Source organism: Pungitius pungitius, chromosome 21, assembly GCF_949316345.1.
Source record: "Pungitius pungitius chromosome 21, fPunPun2.1, whole genome shotgun sequence".
Classification (NCBI taxonomy): Eukaryota; Metazoa; Chordata; class Actinopteri; order Perciformes; family Gasterosteidae; genus Pungitius; species Pungitius pungitius.
The window spans coordinates 10,359,034-10,377,662 of NC_084920.1; the positions used below are offsets into that span (position 1 = coordinate 10,359,034).

At 45.0% G+C, this 18,629-nt stretch overlaps 1 protein-coding gene across 1 annotated transcript; it reads right to left on the reverse strand.

Moving 5' to 3' along the window:
* Positions 1 to 4,808: 4,808 nt before the first annotated feature.
* On the reverse strand, positions 4,809 to 7,957 carry LOC134107905 (uncharacterized). Its single transcript, XM_062560241.1, has 3 exons — positions 6,125 to 7,957; positions 5,128 to 5,530; positions 4,809 to 4,933 (listed from the first exon to the last, which is right to left on the reverse strand). Exons 1-3 carry the CDS (start codon positions 7,955 to 7,957, stop codon positions 4,809 to 4,811), a joined length of 2,361 nt encoding a protein of 786 aa, XP_062416225.1.
* Positions 7,958 to 18,629: the final 10,672 nt, after the last annotated feature.

Here is an 18,629-nt window from a genome sequence, read left to right on the forward strand (position 1 = left end):
ACCCCAATCCTTATTGATTTTACTTTGTTAAACAAAGAATAGACATCTTTTTACAGGTGATAACAATTTATAATTATGCAAGTCATTTCTAATCAATGAATCCCATTTATGTGACTGTCAGACAGTAATGTTTTTTGCTTTTACTTCATAGAGTCCACATAGTAGCACACACTGGTGGCAGAGGAAAGGTCTTCAGTGTTGAACAGGAGCCTGCCATTGTACATGTGGTCGTGGCAGACAATGCAACCAGACTGTCTGAAATCCAGGCAGCAGTAATCCAAGATCAGGGAGCATTCAGAAAAATGAACCGTTCGAGTTTGACAACCATTCAAAGTCTCTAAGCAAAACCGTGTCGGAATGAAGGAATCTGTACTGAGTTCTATTCCAAAGAAACTCTGACATTGTCAAGGAGGCATCGTTCCAGTATGTTCAGGTGCAGTTCTTCATTGTAATACCGTGTTTACCATACAGTTACATGCGACTGGAATAATGCTCTTTTTCTTAGAAAATAAAGGAGCTTCAAACTGAAAGGGCACATCAACCTGTGGCATAATCATCAAGAGCAATTAATTTGTTCTTGATGATATATATATATATATATCAGTGATTTGTTCTTGATGATTATGCCACAGGTTCTCATCAATAGCTCATTCCCTCCTGAGGGAATAATTGTAGCCTATTATATTTTAATTCACTACATTTGCCTGCCGGCTTATAGTTTAGTTAGGAGCGTGTAAACTTTAACAATTAGCCCCACTTTGGACAACTACAACATTAAAATACTAAGGACCCATTCTGAATGGACGACTTATGCTTGTAATTTCCCACGAGCTGGGCTATAACTAAAGGTACTTCGCTGTACTTAACGTCCTCTCTGCTTGTTGTCAGACCTTGTGTTTCTTCCTCCCTCCCCCCTTTATCTCAAGCTGTCAGCCTCTCCACTTCCAGCCTGGATAGATAGCAACATCACATCCAGATTGTTTGCACATCTGGCGATGTGCTGTCAGAGCGGGCGATCGGACCGAGATAACCCAAGTTGGGCAGAGGCATTGACGCATACGAGAGGGAGGTTTTGTGCTTGTGTTGTGAGAGAAAAGGTATGACGGAAAATAACAGACAGAAGCAGAGAGGTGGCAGTGGGAGAGATGGCTAAGTGGTAGATAGTGGGAGCCATCATGCTCCGAGCCGTCCACATCAAGGGGATTAGGTAACGACTGATAAAGCAAACAACTGAACGGATCACCTTACTTTGCTCTGCATGCCCTGGCCTGGATTTCTTTGTATTAAACCCCCAGGCAGAAACACACTCCCTAGATATGACATTATGTTGCTTCTTGGTTTAAGTCTTTAATGAAGAAAATTCATGCATTTAGAAATATTTGCTCAATGCAGCGTTTTGATGCTTCTCTCTTTGTCAAGTTCTTGGCTCTAGACTGTTGGACCGCACTTTGACCTCACACGAACGTAATCGGTGCTGGCTTTTGATGGTTGAATGAAATGAATAAAGTCTAGTTCTAGTATTGTTAATCGATGTGATGTCGTGGTCATGTTTACGTATCTCTTCCGACAAAAGCTTTTCAATCTGATTCATTCTCTGATTCAAATCACTGTTTTTAAAACGGCAGTATTATACCATTGTGGCTCCGCTCACATCTCTCCATTTTTGGGTTGTTCTAAATCAGGTGGCTTTCCATCTATGCGCCCCCTCCCACCGTGTGTCACCAAGCTGTGAGCAATCATCCTCCGTCGTTTTGATCACGGGCCGGGGCCGCTCAGATTATATGTATGAGCGGGTCATCCCCTTCAGCTGCTCAGTGACTTCCTACCTCTTCGCGGGGGTAAACTTTGGCGTCTGCAGTGTGGCTGGTCTGGCTGTTGCAGGGTCCCATGTGCTGCACGGAGCGTGTCTCTCCATTCCATGGCATCTGCCTGCCTGCCTGCCTGCCGACTGGGGTCGGAGGTGGGAGAGCGTGGCCTTCAAGCCGGCGCACGGCTCCTTATACGTAGCATTCAATTCCTACGGTAGGCCGTCTCATCTGTTACTGCTTGGGTGTACATGTGCCTTGTCCAGCTGTTTTATAGATGTCTCTGCTCCCTCTGATTTGCAGTTAAAGCTGCGTCGTTGTGGTGCTTGAGTGCTGAAGTTTCTGAGTCCAGCAGTGGATCAGCTGCTGAAGCGGGCCCCTCCCACTGCTGTTCTGTCTGCGCTGTTTTTCTGTGTTGTGATTTAATCATTCTTTCCCCGCCTGCCTGCCAATGTTGCCTTGTTAATGGTTGCTTTTCTTTGTTTTGAAGCAGGAGCACTGGCAAGAGTGACGGGCTGATCCCGGTGGTGACGGTTCTGCAAAGGGCTCTTGCGTGTCCTTGAGTCTCTCTGAAAACGCAGAAGCATAAACTAGGGTTAAGTTTAGTTTATTCTAGCTTATCTGTATTCATGTAACTTGGGGCATTTCATAAAACAAGATGGAATTCGACAGGCAAGTCGCAGCGGAAGGAACGTATGCGTCCTTAAGGATGCAGCCTGGCGACTTTAAGACAGCCCTACTGTGTTGACCTTGCGTCCTTCCTTGAGTGTACAGCAAAGCTCCATCTTTAATCCGTATCCATGCAGTATTGCAATCACGTGTCATCCTGGTGATCTAATGAGAATGAGAAGTAGGTTTTCCGCCATGTGGGAAGCAAAGAACACAATGTCTGTAGCCTCTTCCAATGAGAACTGTGTAGAAGTCATGTCAGCTGATGTCTGCGCTCAATGCTTTTGTTACCAAGGGTTCTACAGTGAGGTATTGTGTGTGGGCCACATTATCAGACAAAACCAAATTATTTAAAATACATACAAAACTAAAGTTATAAACGGTCAACCTCAATACAAAAGTCTAAAATGACAATCTAAAAGTAATAAAGACAAGTTAAATGAATTTGGCCAGCACGGCGGAAAGACATTTATTGGCAAGCAATTTGACAAATGGTATTTGGACAAATGAAAAAATATATGGAAATGATTCTCACACACAAAAAAACAGCTTCTCGTAAAATACATCCAATAAGTATTTGAGGTGTGTATGTAACCCCCCCTTTTCTCTTCTTTGTCCGTAAAGAAGCGGGCTACTTTTAAATAGAACTCGATTCCCGGGCCACACCAACACAGCGAGAAAACGACCAGACAAATTATATACGTATCAAAACAATAATTTATTTCTATTTAAGATAAGTTTCAGAATTTTAAAACACATGAAGTAAAAAGCCAGGAGACGATAAAACCCGAGGGATGATTCGATCCAGCGTAAAAGAACCTGTTAAGGTTCAGTCCAGAGTGTGATTTGATCCGGGTTTTCCTCAGTCCCAGGCACCGAATGGATCACTCTCACGTGATTTCAATGAGTCCGTTTCACATGAAGGAGTCCGGGGACCAGGGTTTCTGGGGCGCCACTCTGCTCCTTCACTACGCGTCTCCCCAATATTGTTCCGCCGTCAGCTGCCGGACCGGGCACCTTCCATTAGGGAGTAGCGGACGTTGCCCTTGGGGATTCCAGGAAACGGCTCCAGCAGGGCACAGGGGATCCAGCCAGTGACTCCGGGGGACACACGTCCAGCCGTCCGAGCCGCTGCTTCTTGTGCAGCACGCCTATCCGTTTTCCCTGGAAAGAGATCTCACCTCCTTTTATTGGGAGGGATCTTCCAGCTGGCCAATCCGAGCTAATTAGGTGCAGGTGTGTCAATTAATCGTGAGAGGGAAAGAAATACAAATTGACAGCTATATTCAATAACGCAAAACCACAGCAACAACTAAGAAAATCACAGCAAACAATATATAGAGACCACAGCAAACAATAAGTAACTATACAAAATAAACTAAACTCAATCACCTGCTCACTTAATTATATTATGTGACACTCCTCCCCCCTTTAACCATTGTCGTCCCGACAAAGTCCTAGTGTCCATACCTGTCTGGAGGCCTACCCCTATTTTGTCTCTGGGACCTACGCAGGGGTGATCCATCTCCTGGCTCAAGTCCCGCCATAGGGACTACTGGGTCATCGTCCACTAAAACTGCAGGGGGGTCGCATGCTATGGGCACCAGGGTCAGAGGGAACAACAAGGGCCCAGGATACAAGTCATTTGCAATATTAGGGTTCACCGTTTCAGTCTCAGGCGCTTGTTGAGGCTCCTCAGGGGGTTCGAAAAGACAAGGCCTCAGGTGATTCCGATGGATTGTCCTGATGGGGCCCTCCTTTCCTTCAGGCTTTATCTGAAAAACTGGCAGGCCTGGGCGTAGTTGGTCAATAACCACATAAAGTTGGGGTTGCCAGTGAGGTGCCAACTTCCCTTGCTCTCTGCGACGGAAGTTGCGCAAGAGCACTCTCTCTCCGGGCAACAAGGGGAGGTTCCTTGTTTTTTGATCATACCTGGCCTTGTCCCGCATTCTGCTCTCTCTGGTTTTTACTGCCACCTGTCTGTAGACTCTCTGTAGGGTCTGATTGTGTTGATAAACCCAACCCTCCAAGTCTCGTCTTTGGGTCAATGGAGGTGCACTGACAACCGTTTCCACTGGCAGGCGAGCGTGTCGGCCAAACATGACAAAGTGAGGGGTCAATCCTATGGTCTCGTGAGGGGTGTTGTTATACATCTGCAGAAGTGTTGGCAAGTGATCTGGCCACCGTACTTGGTCTTCTGGGCTCAATGCTCCTAACAGAGAAAGAACAGTCTTGTTAAACCTTTCACAGGCCCCATTTCCTTGGGGCCTGTATGGTGTAGTTCGGATTTTGGTACACCCATACAGACTGCACAGCTGTGCCATCATGGTTGACTCAAAGGCTGCTCCTTGATCTGAAAGGATTCGTTCTGGACATCCCCATGGCTGGATTAGGTGTCGCCAAAGAGCACGTGTCGTAGTGGCTGCTGTCTGGTCCTTTGTAGGGACAGCCCATCCGTACTTGGAAAACAGATCAGTTATTACCAACAGATAAGGATAGGCATCACCATGTCTACCAAGCGACAAATAGTCAATCGAAACAGTTTCCAAAGGATATGATGCAAAAATAGGCACCATCGGTGCCCTTACCTCTGGTCCTCTTTTCTGTTGAGTGCAAGTTAAACATTTAGATGCCCATTCTTTCAAGTCAGCACCCATCCTGGGCCAATAGAAGGTTTTTCTTAGCAAGCCCTCAATCTTTGCTATCCCCATATGGCCTGAGGCGTTGTGATACTTCTCCCACAACTTCTGGGTCTTGTCCATGGGAACCACGATCTGGTGGAGGCTCAACCCTGTATGATGTTCTTGGGCCTTCCGCTTTAACACACCCTCCTGGATGTGTAGTCGGTTCCATTCCTTTAGGAGGCGTTTTGTTGCAGGCAAACACGCTTTCCTCTCCTCGGCTCCTGGGAAGTGATTTCCATCCACCCAATTCTTCATTTGGGCCACCGTCGGGTCTTCCTCCTGCCAATCCTTCCAATTGTCTTTGGCTTTTGTGCTGGCCTCTGACTCCACCATGGCTGTCCCCACTTGGGCCTGTTTGTCAGGCTCCATTTCCTGAGGTAACCTAGACAAAACATCAGCATTACGATTGGAAGCACCAGGGCGATACTTAAGTTCAAAATCAAAATTCGCCAGTTGTGCTGCCCACCGTTGTTCTGTAGCTCCCAAGTGTGCTGTATTTAGGTGGACGAGAGGGTTATTATCCGTAAAGGCCAGGAATTTATTCCCCCACAAATAGTCTTTAAACTTTTCAGTCACCGCCCATTTAAGGGCTAGAAACTCCAGTTTAAAAGAACTGTAGTTTTGATCGTTCCTTTCGTTGGGATTAAGGCTCCTGCTGGCGTAAGCTATAACTCTCTCTCTACCATCCTGTAGCTGTGCCAACACAGCCCCCAACCCCCCCAGGCTGGCGTCAGTATAAAGATGGAAGGGTTTTGAGAAGTCAGCATATGCTAAGATTGGGGCACTCACCAGAGCAGTCTTCAAAGAGTCAAATGCCATCTGGCATTCTGAAGTCCAATTGATGGCAGTATTTCCTCTCCGCATACTAGCAGAACCTACTAGGAGAGCATTCAGGGGTGCTGCCATTTTGGAAAACCCCTTCACAAACCTTCTGTAGTACCCCACAAACCCGAGAAATGATCGTACCTGCTTAATGGTAGAGGGGATGGGCCAGTTCTCAACGACAGCCGTCTTTTCAGGATCTGTGGATATCCCCTCACCGGAGATGACATGGCCAAGGTACGTGACTTTCTTCTGGAACAGGCTGCATTTGTGGGGTTGCAACTTTAAGCCATGGGATGCCAACTTCTCGAAAACCTGCTCCAGATGGTGGATGTGAGTGTCAAAGTCCGGGGAGTATACAACAACATCATCCAAGTATATCAGGAGAGAGTCATGGACCTGCCCGCCCAGGCACCGCTGCATCAGACGTTGAAACGTTGCAGGTGCATTACAAAGGCCAAAGGGCATCCTTTGGAACTCATACAAGCCCAGGGGTGTGGTGAATGCAGTCTTCTCTCGATCCCTCGGGTCCACATCTACTTGCCAATATCCACTGGCCAGGTCCAGGGTAGAATACCAAGCAGCTTGCTTGAGACTGGTGAGGGATTCTTCTATCCTTGGCAAGGGGTAGGCATCTTTGTGGGTTAGGGCGTTGAGCTTCCTGTAGTCCACGCAGAAACGCCAGGATCCATCCTTCTTCTTCACAAGGACAATTGGTGCTGCCCAAGGGCTGGAGCTTTCCTTTATGACATCATTGTCCAGCATGTTTTGCAGAAGTTCTCTCAATTCAGGATAAAGGCTTGGTGGAACTGGCCTGTAGCGCTCCCTGCTGGGTGGTGCAGAACCTGTAGGTATTGAGTGGAGGACTGCACTGGTCTGGCCAAAGTCCTCGTCACCCGCTGCAAAGATGTCTCTCCATCGCTGTAGCAGTGAGTCCATCTGCTGTTGTTGGTCTACTGTTAAGCCATCACCTTTCAGTAAGTCGACTGGATGCTGTTCTTTTGTGCTGATGTGATTGGTTTGCACAGCCACTTCCACCACACCTGGATCTACAGTCCTCAAGACAAGGTCCTTTTCCCCTCGAATTTGCTTTGGGTCAACCTGGAAGACATTAGCAAGGGGGCGCCGTTGAGGTATCAATACAGGGTAAGGATTTAAGTTACGTACCCTTATAGAGAGGCGTCCTTTCACCACAGTGGTAACAGTCCGGGCCACCTGCCACTCATCATCTCGTTCTGGGCCTTCCACCAAAGCACAAAAATCCGACCTGGTTTTCGCACCATAGAGGTGTGTCCACAGCACCATCTCACTGTTAGGAGGCAAATAGACTGGATCTTGGCGGGTTAACCTGGCCACTCCAATCAGTCCATCAGATGATTCATCCTGTGACACTTTTTGACAAACAGCAAAAGCACGCTGCCATTCCCCCTTTGCTTCACGCGACATAGTTGCACCAAAGACAGTCAGGCCAGGGTGGACTCCCTGAAACAGCTCCTTCCAGCAGTGTGAAATTACATTCATCCCTAGGATTCCCCTTTCAGCACTCAGGCACTCATCCTTTACAATGATAACACCTTTACTTGGCACTGTGACTCCTCCCACAGAAAAATCCAAGATGGCGTAGCCAGTATATGGGATCTGTAGTCCATTAGCTGCTTTTAGAGAAAGCCAGAGCAGATCTTGTGGGCTTCGCTTCTGCTCTCCACTCAGCCATTTCTGGAAGAAAGTTTCACTGAACAGCGTAACTTGTGAGCCTGTATCAAGCAAGCAGGGCAATTTCACTCCTGCAACAACAACTTCAACTCCTGGACACATCCCCACCAGGGATGGTTTGTCCGTTTGGTCCACCTCCCCAACCACCTGGCTCTCAGTGGTCGGGGCAGCTAGTTTAAATGCCTCCTCCCCTGTTGACAGTACCTCTGGATGTGACCAGCTTTCCCACAGCCTCTGCAGATTGGTTTGCCCCGGTCGTCCCATTCCAGAGTGTGATGGCGCCTAGGGGAGGTAGTATAGTGGCCTTCCCGAACAGCCCCCCTAGAGGTTAAGGGCGGGTCTCTACGCACCATAGTCTGAGAAGAGAATTGGTGTTTAATCTCAGCAGTTAGGGTTTCTTTAAGGACAGAAAATTGGTCTAAAAATTCTTGTCTAAGTTCGGCTCTTACTGTCTCCCTCCACTCCTCTAGGCTAGGTGCGACCATGGATGGGTTTGGCTGTGGCACAGAGATACGTGAGGCACGGACAGGCTCCATCTTGAGCTCAGCTTCTAATGCTTTCACTTCACTACACACTTCGGTAAAGGTCAGTGTAGGCATTCTACGCACCTGCCTTTGGAGTTCTTGTTGTACCACACCAGGCCTCAAACCCAGGACAAGCTGGTCTCTAATAGTCATCTGGTCCTGGGCAGACCCCGCTGGTTCCTGCTCCTTCCATGCAGAGAATAACTCCCGGAGACGAAGAATAAAAGCAGCAACAGTTTCCTCTTCCTGTTGGAGACATTTAAAAAAACGTGCCCGGAGTTGGGCTACTGGGGTTACATGCCCATACAGCCTCTTTAGCTCCTGCAGCATGTCGACGCTTGTGGAGCATCTTCCTGGGTTCAGTAGCCTCATCTCTCTCTTTGCGTCACCCTCAAGTGCCCCATATATAAAATCAACTTTCTGTTCCTCATTTAACCCTTGTGCCCTCAGCATTGCCTGCACCTGCCCACTCCATTCAGCAAAACTCATTTTACTAGAGTCCCCATTAAATCTTGGGATCCAGGGGACTCCCATAAACCAAGGCATCATCATTGCATTTATCACAGGCGGACTAGGCGGAACACTCTCTGATCTGGCCCCAATTCCCTGTGACACACTACACCCTGGACCGTCAGGCTGCCCTTCATTTTCGTCTGCCATTCCACGCTGCATGGTGTGGGAAGGGAATCCTGCCGACAACGCCACTAATGTAACCCCCCCTTTTCTCTTCTTTGTCCGTAAAGAAGCGGGCTACTTTTAAATAGAACTCGATTCCCGGGCCACACCAACACAGCGAGAAAACGACCAGACAAATTATATACGTATCAAAACAATAATTTATTTCTATTTAAGATAAGTTTCAGAATTTTAAAACACATGAAGTAAAAAGCCAGGAGACGATAAAACCCGAGGGATGATTCGATCCAGCGTAAAAGAACCTGTTAAGGTTCAGTCCAGAGTGTGATTTGATCCGGGTTTTCCTCAGTCCCAGGCACCGAATGGATCACTCTCACGTGATTTCAATGAGTCCGTTTCACATGAAGGAGTCCGGGGACCAGGGTTTCTGGGGCGCCACTCTGCTCCTTCACTACGCGTCTCCCCAATATTGTTCCGCCGTCAGCTGCCGGACCGGGCACCTTCCATTAGGGAGTAGCGGACGTTGCCCTTGGGGATTCCAGGAAACGGCTCCAGCAGGGCACAGGGGATCCAGCCAGTGACTCCGGGGGACACACGTCCAGCCGTCCGAGCCGCTGCTTCTTGTGCAGCACGCCTATCCGTTTTCCCTGGAAAGAGATCTCACCTCCTTTTATTGGGAGGGATCTTCCAGCTGGCCAATCCGAGCTAATTAGGTGCAGGTGTGTCAATTAATCGTGAGAGGGAAAGAAATACAAATTGACAGCTATATTCAATAACGCAAAACCACAGCAACAACTAAGAAAATCACAGCAAACAATATATAGAGACCACAGCAAACAATAAGTAACTATACAAAATAAACTAAACTCAATCACCTGCTCACTTAATTATATTATGTGACATGTACACCTCTGATTTCATTGACAAATCACTTTGCTTTGGAATAAAAAAAAATCCCATTTTAGGTTTACAACTTTTGAGTTCCCTCTAATAATCCATGAGATTTTTACACAACTTTTCCTAAGTATGCCATTGTCTTATCACGATAGATGTGATAGTTTGATAGTGTTAAAAAAAAAATGTTCAGGCACTGATTTGAGTTTAACATTGTGACAAGGATGAAAAAAGAAAAATCTGATCGATGTGTAAAACCGAGGGATTGCAGTTTTTCCAAGCCTAAAATGTACTGGCTTGTCAGTAAGTCTTCTTGGGGATCCACACAGATGAGTTTTTGATTCCTGCCTGGTGTCATTCCCACAGCATCAAATACATATTTAGGCAGTTAATCCACAAACATTTTTACAGTGATATTCACAAACCTGTGAATACATGTTTTGCAGTTTGAATAATCAAATAATGAGCCTTTCAGGGGGTCCAAAGGAAATGATGGGCTTTTTTAACATCTTCAGACACACCATGCTCAAGTGCAGTTATATCACCTCAACCATGACATTATTATACTGTTTTAAACCAACAAAGATAAGACTTTCACGAAATAGGATTTTATGTTACAAAAGCAGACCAAAGTATGTTAGTAAGTTATGCTAGCCACTCAATATACATAACATCAATTTACATAGCCCACATAAAAGAGGCAAAAAACTTAAGCAAGCAGTGTAGTGTAGTGACTACCTCCTTGATGCCACAGGGCTTGAACGTCCATGTGTGACCATTTTGGTTATGGATGCATGAATGAAGAGAATACAATGAGAAAACACGCCAGTGGGAGCTGCTTGAAGCATTGTGATGTGTGAGTGTGTGTGTGTGTGTTGGAAGATAAAAATGTATCTTGCTTTAAATGCATTTGGTTTTGTCCACTTCCATTCATCATTATTAAAGGTGATCATCCACGTTTTAAGGCTGACAACTCATAGTAGACACAGTGGACATTAGTTAGCAGCAGCCTGATGACACCCAACTAATTCTCTCCTTCCCTCACTCAGACACTCCGGTGGCGGCACGTATCTCTGCCTGTCTGCTCACCACCTGAAGATAAACACTGACAAGACTAAACTACTTCTCTTCCCCGGAACAGATTCTCCTACCCAGGACCTGAACTTTTGGCAACTCCATGTTAACGCCCACTCTGACTGCCAGGAACCTTGGTGTGACACTTGACTCCCAACTCTCCCTGACCAACATCACAGTGACAACACGATCCTGTAGACACACGCTCTACAACATCAGCAGAATACGACCCCTTCTCACTCAGAAGGCGGCACAGGTACTGATTTAGGCTCTTGTCATCTCCCGCCTTGACTACTGTAACTCTCTCCTGGCAGGTCTCCCTGCTACCGCCATTCGACCACTGCAGCTCATCCAGAATGCAGCAGCTCGACTGGTCTTCAACCTCCCAAAATTCTCCCACACCACACGACTTCTAAATTCTCTTCACTGGTTACCAGTGGCTGCCCGTATCCCGTTCAAAACATTGGTGCTCACGTACCATGCTGTGAATGGATCGGGACCAGTCCACATCCAGGACATGGTCAAACCTACATCCCAACCCGGAAGAAGTCTCGCAGACTCCGCACTGCATCTGCCAAGCTGCTTGCACAGAGAACCTTCACATCTTCAAACTAAAGACACACCTCTTTAGACTCTACCTTGAGTATAGCAGACTTTAGGACTAACAAACTGTTGCAATAACAAATTGTAGCACTTATATTGTACTTATAATGGTACTTATCTATAACATGTTTTGAAACTGATTATTTGACGAAAACTGTACCTTCTTGTTACTTTTTCTGAGTGTGTATCTCTACGGTCAAAACTCACTTATTGTAAGTCGCTTTGGATAAAAGCGTCAGCTAAATGACATCTAATGTAATGTAATGTAACCGTCACCAGGTCACGGATTGGAAGCTCTGCCATCACATATACAGTATGTGTTTGTAAATTCAAATAAAAAGCTGTTTGACCTGAACACATACGCTCTCTCCTATGTAGCCTCCCAAAACAACGCTGAATGATGCACCACACCACAGACACGTCAATATTGCAATATGACTGCTGTAAGAAAAGGTAAAAATAAAATCCCCTGGAGAAAAACAATAGCGTATGGACTACACAAGTCATGTGACACTTTTAGAGAGTTACTATGTCGGCTGGGTGGAGGAGTCGATCCGACTTGAACACGGGAGACGCTGTTTGTCTCCTGCTTCCTAACATTTGTCAAAATTGTTCTTCAATCCCTTACCTCAACCGCGTGTTGATCATTATTATAAGCACAGCATGGATCTGCAATGAACTCTGAAGCAAACAGGTGAAACATTTCTAAGAAAAATATCTCTTGAACTGCAGTTTATTTTAAGCCACGTGGAAGCCTTTCTGGATCATTTTTGAAAAGCCAATATAGAACATTTATAAACCTGGAACAAATTATGTAAGAAATTAGTTATATTAAAAACGTGCATGGGCAACTGCGGCATTGTTATGGCGTCTGCCTTCATCCTCATCATCCCGTGCTTTTTTTTTTCCCGCCTCTGTGTAATAGTGTGGATTTGGAGTCCGGTCTGTGCAGAGTTGACTACTGGTGCAAAGCTCACCTTGTGCCACTGACTCAAGTTCAGCCGCCTCATTTCTGCTGTGCAGCAAAGCTGAGTATCCCCTCTGCCATTAGCATGCGGCGGAGGCTTTACCGGCACGCCTTTCTCGATCACACAGCTTTAGGATGGCTTCTCCTTTACGTCAGCCTCACCAACCACATTTCAAAATTGAATAGATGTAGAATGTTGTCTGGTTTTTGGTATCGCTGATGAATTGCCTTCACAACACGCATCTAACCAAGAAGTGAAGCTCACCTTAGATCTTTGATTAAGTGCTCTGTTTGCATACAGCATTCTTTTAATCAGACAGCCGTAGAGTCTGTGTGGATTGAATGGATGGATGCTTCACTGGCACTCACCTCCCTCTTTTGATGTGGATTCCCAGTGAGGCTCAGAATGACAGCATCATTACCCCTAAAGCTTTACAGGAGCTACAGTTTCTAAACGGACCATAGGGCAAACCTCAAGCTTGACTGACGGCTCCTAATCTGCTTTGTATCAGTGTTGGGATCGCCAAGATCTATGGTGGAACGTGCATTAAGGTGGAAAAATCTTGCTTCCCTATCGATAAGGTTTACGGGCCACTGTATTATATCGCTCGTTGTATTGTTTCATTGTGCAAATTGTTAATAAATGAAGACAACTGAGCTAATGTTCACCCCATTGTGGCTAACGTATTAAATCTATAACGCTGAATGTCTTTGCTGTAATTCTGAAGGTTATGGTGACGTCACCCATCGGTTTAGTGAGCTGTTGTTGTGAATCCTCCAGTTGAACAAATTAACCAAAGTTACCATACTTAGGGACATAGAGACGATGTAGCAGTAAGTATACTTTATACTCTGCTTCACTGTAAAATTGACATCATTTAGTAAATGAAAGAAATGCTGTATTGTCTCTGATGTATGCAATTTCATACTTCCTTCTCAAAGCTCTGGACCGGGGAGGATGCACGGAGTTCTGCTGCTGCACACTTCCCAAAGTTACAGAAAATGGAATCCAACCTGTTTAGACCGTCCCAATACCAAAATCTGGTAGTCTGACATGTTTGCAGCAAGCCCAAGCATTGACACTCATTTTATTTATTCATTGATTCTTTACGCATGGCATATCAGCAGGCATTCCTTATACCTGTTATATAAATAAGTAAACAGGAGGTGGGTTATCAAGGATAGATTGTGAGAACATCACGGTGCATATGAGAAAAGAGAGGTATGAAGAATGAATGCACCTTCTTATGTGACAGTGGGAGCAGCCACCAGCTCATTAGAGTGCAGGAGATCTCTTTTACCGGGCAGGTGATGATACACACACAACTCTGAGCCTGGCACTCGGATGGCGGGGGAGGGCCCCCGCATGATCACACAGTAAACCAAATGAAAGCACACAAGAGTAGTTAGTATTCACAGCAGTCGATGTCCTTGTAACGGCCTGGAATTTTTGGTTTTATCTCATTGGAGGATCTCATCCATTATTTAGAATGCAGGCGCAAACCGACAGACGCTCCGCAATAATTCCTGGGGAGCTCGACTGCCTCTGCTGCTCTTTGCTTTCTTGCTCTCTCTTTCGCACTTTCTCTCCTCCTCTTCCCTCTTTACTTTTTGTATGAATCTTTTTTTATTTGATCTCCCCAGCTCTGTGATATTTCCCAACCAGTGCGTGTCTGGGTTGACCTGGGCAGGCAGACACAGCAGTGGGCATGCAAACAACACATATATACTTAATATACCTTGAGAGGTGCTAGAAGAAAGCGAGTGGTGGAATCAGCACAAGAGTGTGATGTTGCCTCTGATATGAATACCATGCGGACGCATCATTGTTATTAATTCCCCGACAGGCTGCTCCATAATTCATGCACATACTTGGGCAGTGCGATGTTTGCGTGCAGCTGCAGGGCGGGATTGGCTGTACACTCCGTCTGACCTGCCGTCGATTCACACGCGGCCCTCCAAAATCTACCCTGTGGCCGCCCCAAATTGAGGTTCTGTTGACTTTAGGACCCTGCAACTTTCATGATAGCACCCCAGTGACGATGCTGCGTGATCAAAAGGTTGATCGGTGGATTTTATGGGGGATAACATTGTCATTTTGACATGTGCCCTTACACTGTGTGACCAGAGGTATCATCAATCATCAGTATTGCATTAGTTACATATGATGCATGCTAATCCTGAGTCTGGGTAGTAGCACAAGTTGAACAACAGATGGCAGTGTGGATTTAGATAGAGGTCCTTGGTGTTTAAAGATCTCTCACATATACCCGATGTGACGCTAGAAATAAACAAATCGTCAACTCTGACAGTTTTTGGTAATGCCATTCAAGTATTGTCGGAGCGGACCAAAGTATTCACTTTAAGGCCAGAACCTGAAAAAGGAGAATTCTTGGAGTGTGAATCATCAGGGCCGGTCTAGTCAAAGGTGTGCTGTGTGCAGAAGTTTGGAGTCCAAATGATCTTGTGCGTTTCCATCTGACACGCTCTGTTTATTAGTCCTTTAGCTTATTGATTGGGCCCCCCTATACACTTGTAACAATTAGCGTGGCAGCCGTCATCAAGACATGCAGCTTTACGCAGCAAGAGGGATTTGATTCAAAGCCAAATTACCTGCCACCTTGTCTTTTCATTAGAGGGGTTGTGGAATGTTCGCTGTCTTGTTGTCTATGCATCAGACTTTGAGGAAATGGCTAGAGAGGAGATTTATTTTTGCCCTTGAATGAGCGCAGGTGTGCTTTGACATTTTATTGTGATGCAGCAAACAGAAAGGTCACATTACGATAAAGTCTTTCTCTAAAAAAAACGACCGACAGCTCTCCTTTTCCTCTCTGTTAATGCGTCACAGCTCAGTTTCATTTCCAATGCCGGGCCCTTTTTCTGTGTGATGAGTACACACTGGGTGATGTGATGTGACATTTCCACACGATCAATAATTTATTGTGCAGTAAGTGTTCTGGGTCTCTGACTCGTAGACGTGTTAATCCCCTCAGTACTGATTGTAAATATACAGAGTGCTGTTTTTTTATTGATTTGAAATGCAGCTCAACAGAATAGTGCTGCTATCGTGCTGTAATAGTGTAATCAGCAACACAGAGAACTCTTGGTTTTGCCGGAGCCTCTTGGCTTTGTTCGCGGGAGCTGATTCCGTCGGCGAACTAAAGCAGGTATCTCGGCCCATGCTGTCTCCAAAGTGACAAGACTTCATTGACCGAAACGGTAATTTAAACTCACAAAACAAGGAAACAAGTCGTCCTCCTGGGTCGTTTGGTTCGTTTGCGTTGCCTTTGAGACGTTTGTATTTTGTTAAGAGTTAGTTGAGTTCAGATTCACCACAGTCACCCAAAGTGGCTTTGAAAGAGCGGACAGGGCCATCTCACAATGAGGATAAGCAGTGGGAATGTAGAATGGGCTGTAGTAAGTGGCCCCTAGGCTACTTTTTTTTCTAAGAAGCCTGGATGCAGAAGAGCCTCAAACCGTGTGCCTTGCGGTACAAAGAGACATGCCCGGTGGCACATGATGGTGTTGGCTGAGTCTGAAAGCGGCCTGACTTTGAGAAGCCGACGAAGGAACAAATGTAGGCCGCACACCGAATAAACATCCTTGTGTTAAGGGATCCCTCTTGTTGCGCCGAGCATGGCTTCATTCTTTAGCTCACTCTTGGCTTGGTCTCAACTGCTTTTGGGCGCTGAATCGTTTTTATAAGTACTCATGTCTATTTCTACAAACTCGATCTCCTTTTGGTAAAACGCTGATTCCAGTAATAACCTCGTACAACCACACTAAAACAAAGCCTCCAATGACTGCTAAGTGGCCCCACATCCACAGGATATGTTGAAAATAGACGGTCCAGATGAACTGGATGGAAAGTTTGATATCATGTCCTTCTCTTCTGTTCCTCCTAACTCTTATTAAAGATCAGAGTGTTCCCGTCCAACAAGTTTCTGCACAGATTGTGTCTGTTTTATTCTCAGCCATCGGTCAATGCCACACTATAATCGTCCCAGTTTTCATGATTTAACGGCCTCCACCGAGTACTGCTCCACATGAAGGTGTCCCTCATACACACTGCAAAACAATCCCCAGTGAGAAAAATCCACATTTCTATTCAAACATGGCCACTTCACCGTGAGAGCATGCGTGAAAATAATTCCCGTTCCAACACCCCACTCTAAAACCCGTAGCACTAATGGTCACATACTGTGCGAGTAGATTTCACAACGATCCCTCTTGGTTGTTGACTGACTTTTGAGCACCGTTGTTGTTCAATAACCATAGCAGTCATAAATTGTTTAGGAGGTGGGGGAAGGAGGTCAATCTATTACGTGTTAAATCAGTGTGAGGACAATGTTGGATCAAAAGAGTTCCCTGGAGGATGCAAGCAGAATCAAACAAAGGACAAATGCAGAATTTATGACTAAAAGGGGATCCAAGCTGTCTTCTTTTATTGGTTACACAGCAAATGACAAGTTGTTGACAAATGTTTGGACTGCATTTTCCGGAATTGTGGCAGCCTCCATGTTAATTTTTCGTCCCACAAAGCCTGCATTAAAACATTGTCCTCTTTATTGTCCAATCATCATTTCTACTTTTTCTGTATTGAAATAGACTTGATACTAGAGAATCAGAACATATACTGATGTTAATGTGGGAATAAGAACAAGTGAGGGTCGGCTGTGTGAAACCCTCAGGTTTAAAGCACAGATGTAAGGTCTGGACTTAATAAACTAAAGGTAAAGACCAGGTTAGTTTTCCGTCTCCCTCTTCTGCTGTGTCTGCATTAAGGTACATTCACTTGCGTTCTTCTTGCACACAAATGGTAAGGACTTGGTGAGAAATTCGGGGTGAATGTTCTTGCCCAAGGACACATTGCCGTGGAGGAACCAACCGATCCCTTGGTATCCGATTACAGAGACTTCACAGAAGCTGAGCATGCAGATGAATATATGCATGAATTTCTGTTGTAGATTATAATCAATACATCACCATTATTAATGTCTTTGTAACCACAACTGCACTCACTGTTCTCAAGATATTGTCTCCAATATCACAGCCTCTAGGTTGTCATTGCCTCTCTCAGGGTTGGTCCACCCCTACAATCCCCAAATGCTCTTATTATTTGTAAGAAACTTGATCAGAGTGATGGAAAGACAATGTTAAATCACTATTAAGGTTAGAGGTAAAATAACAATAAAACATGTAGCAAAGTAGAAAATATATCCTTGAAATATATCAAAATATCCCTTGCTATGGGCCGGCCACAACTAAAGGTGGATTGATGTTCTCACTCTAGATAATACTTGCAATTCCTCGATATTTCAGAAGTATCGCCAGAAAAGTCCAATTGATGTGCTTCCACTCTGCTGTGCTAAACATATTAACTTATACACATTGATGAGAGAAAGCAGCATTTCCCATATATATTGTCTAAAAAAACAAACATTACGAATTCACATAGACCTGATCTATGAATCACAATTCATTTCACATTATCTTAAATCAAAATAAAACCTTCCTTCCAAGAGAAATATACATTCGGTAAGTCTCTTACTTTAACCACAATGTATTGAAAAATACATGTTAAATACTTGAGACCAAATATTTCTATTGGGACAGTGTTAACAGGCCCTTGTCTTTTTTTCCTGTCATCAGTCAAAAAAACACATTGCATTCCAGCCCCTCATTTTAGATTCAGATTTATTTGGCCACAGAACAACACAAACATTCAGGCTCTCTCATTTGGCTCAAAGGATGTATATGTTAATATGAAATCTCTTGTACCACCCACGGATTTTGAGCCAACCTGTGTGAATTACAGCTGAAGGGTGTATGAAACAATTATGAGCTGAATGTTTTCGAACAACTAAAACACAGCACAAATCTTTCATCCATGGCGTTCATCAATGTGTATATGCTTCAAAATAACGAGTACGAAACAGCTCAGCAGTTTGTGTGTGATTCTCCATCTGTCCGTCTCTTTGTCACGAACACAAACGGCTCTCTCATTCTGTCAGAACAGCTTTTATTTTGACTTTGAATAGCATTTCGTCTTACACAAGACCAACTGCTATTTGGGTACTGTCAGATACAGTCACTTGCAGTGTTGGGAAAGTTCACTTTCTACATGAATTAGTTCAAAGTTCAGTTCACACATTTTAAAATGAACTAGTTCAGTTCATAGTTCAAACTTCAAAATTTTGAACTAAGTTCACAGTTCCAAAAAATGAACTAGTTCAGT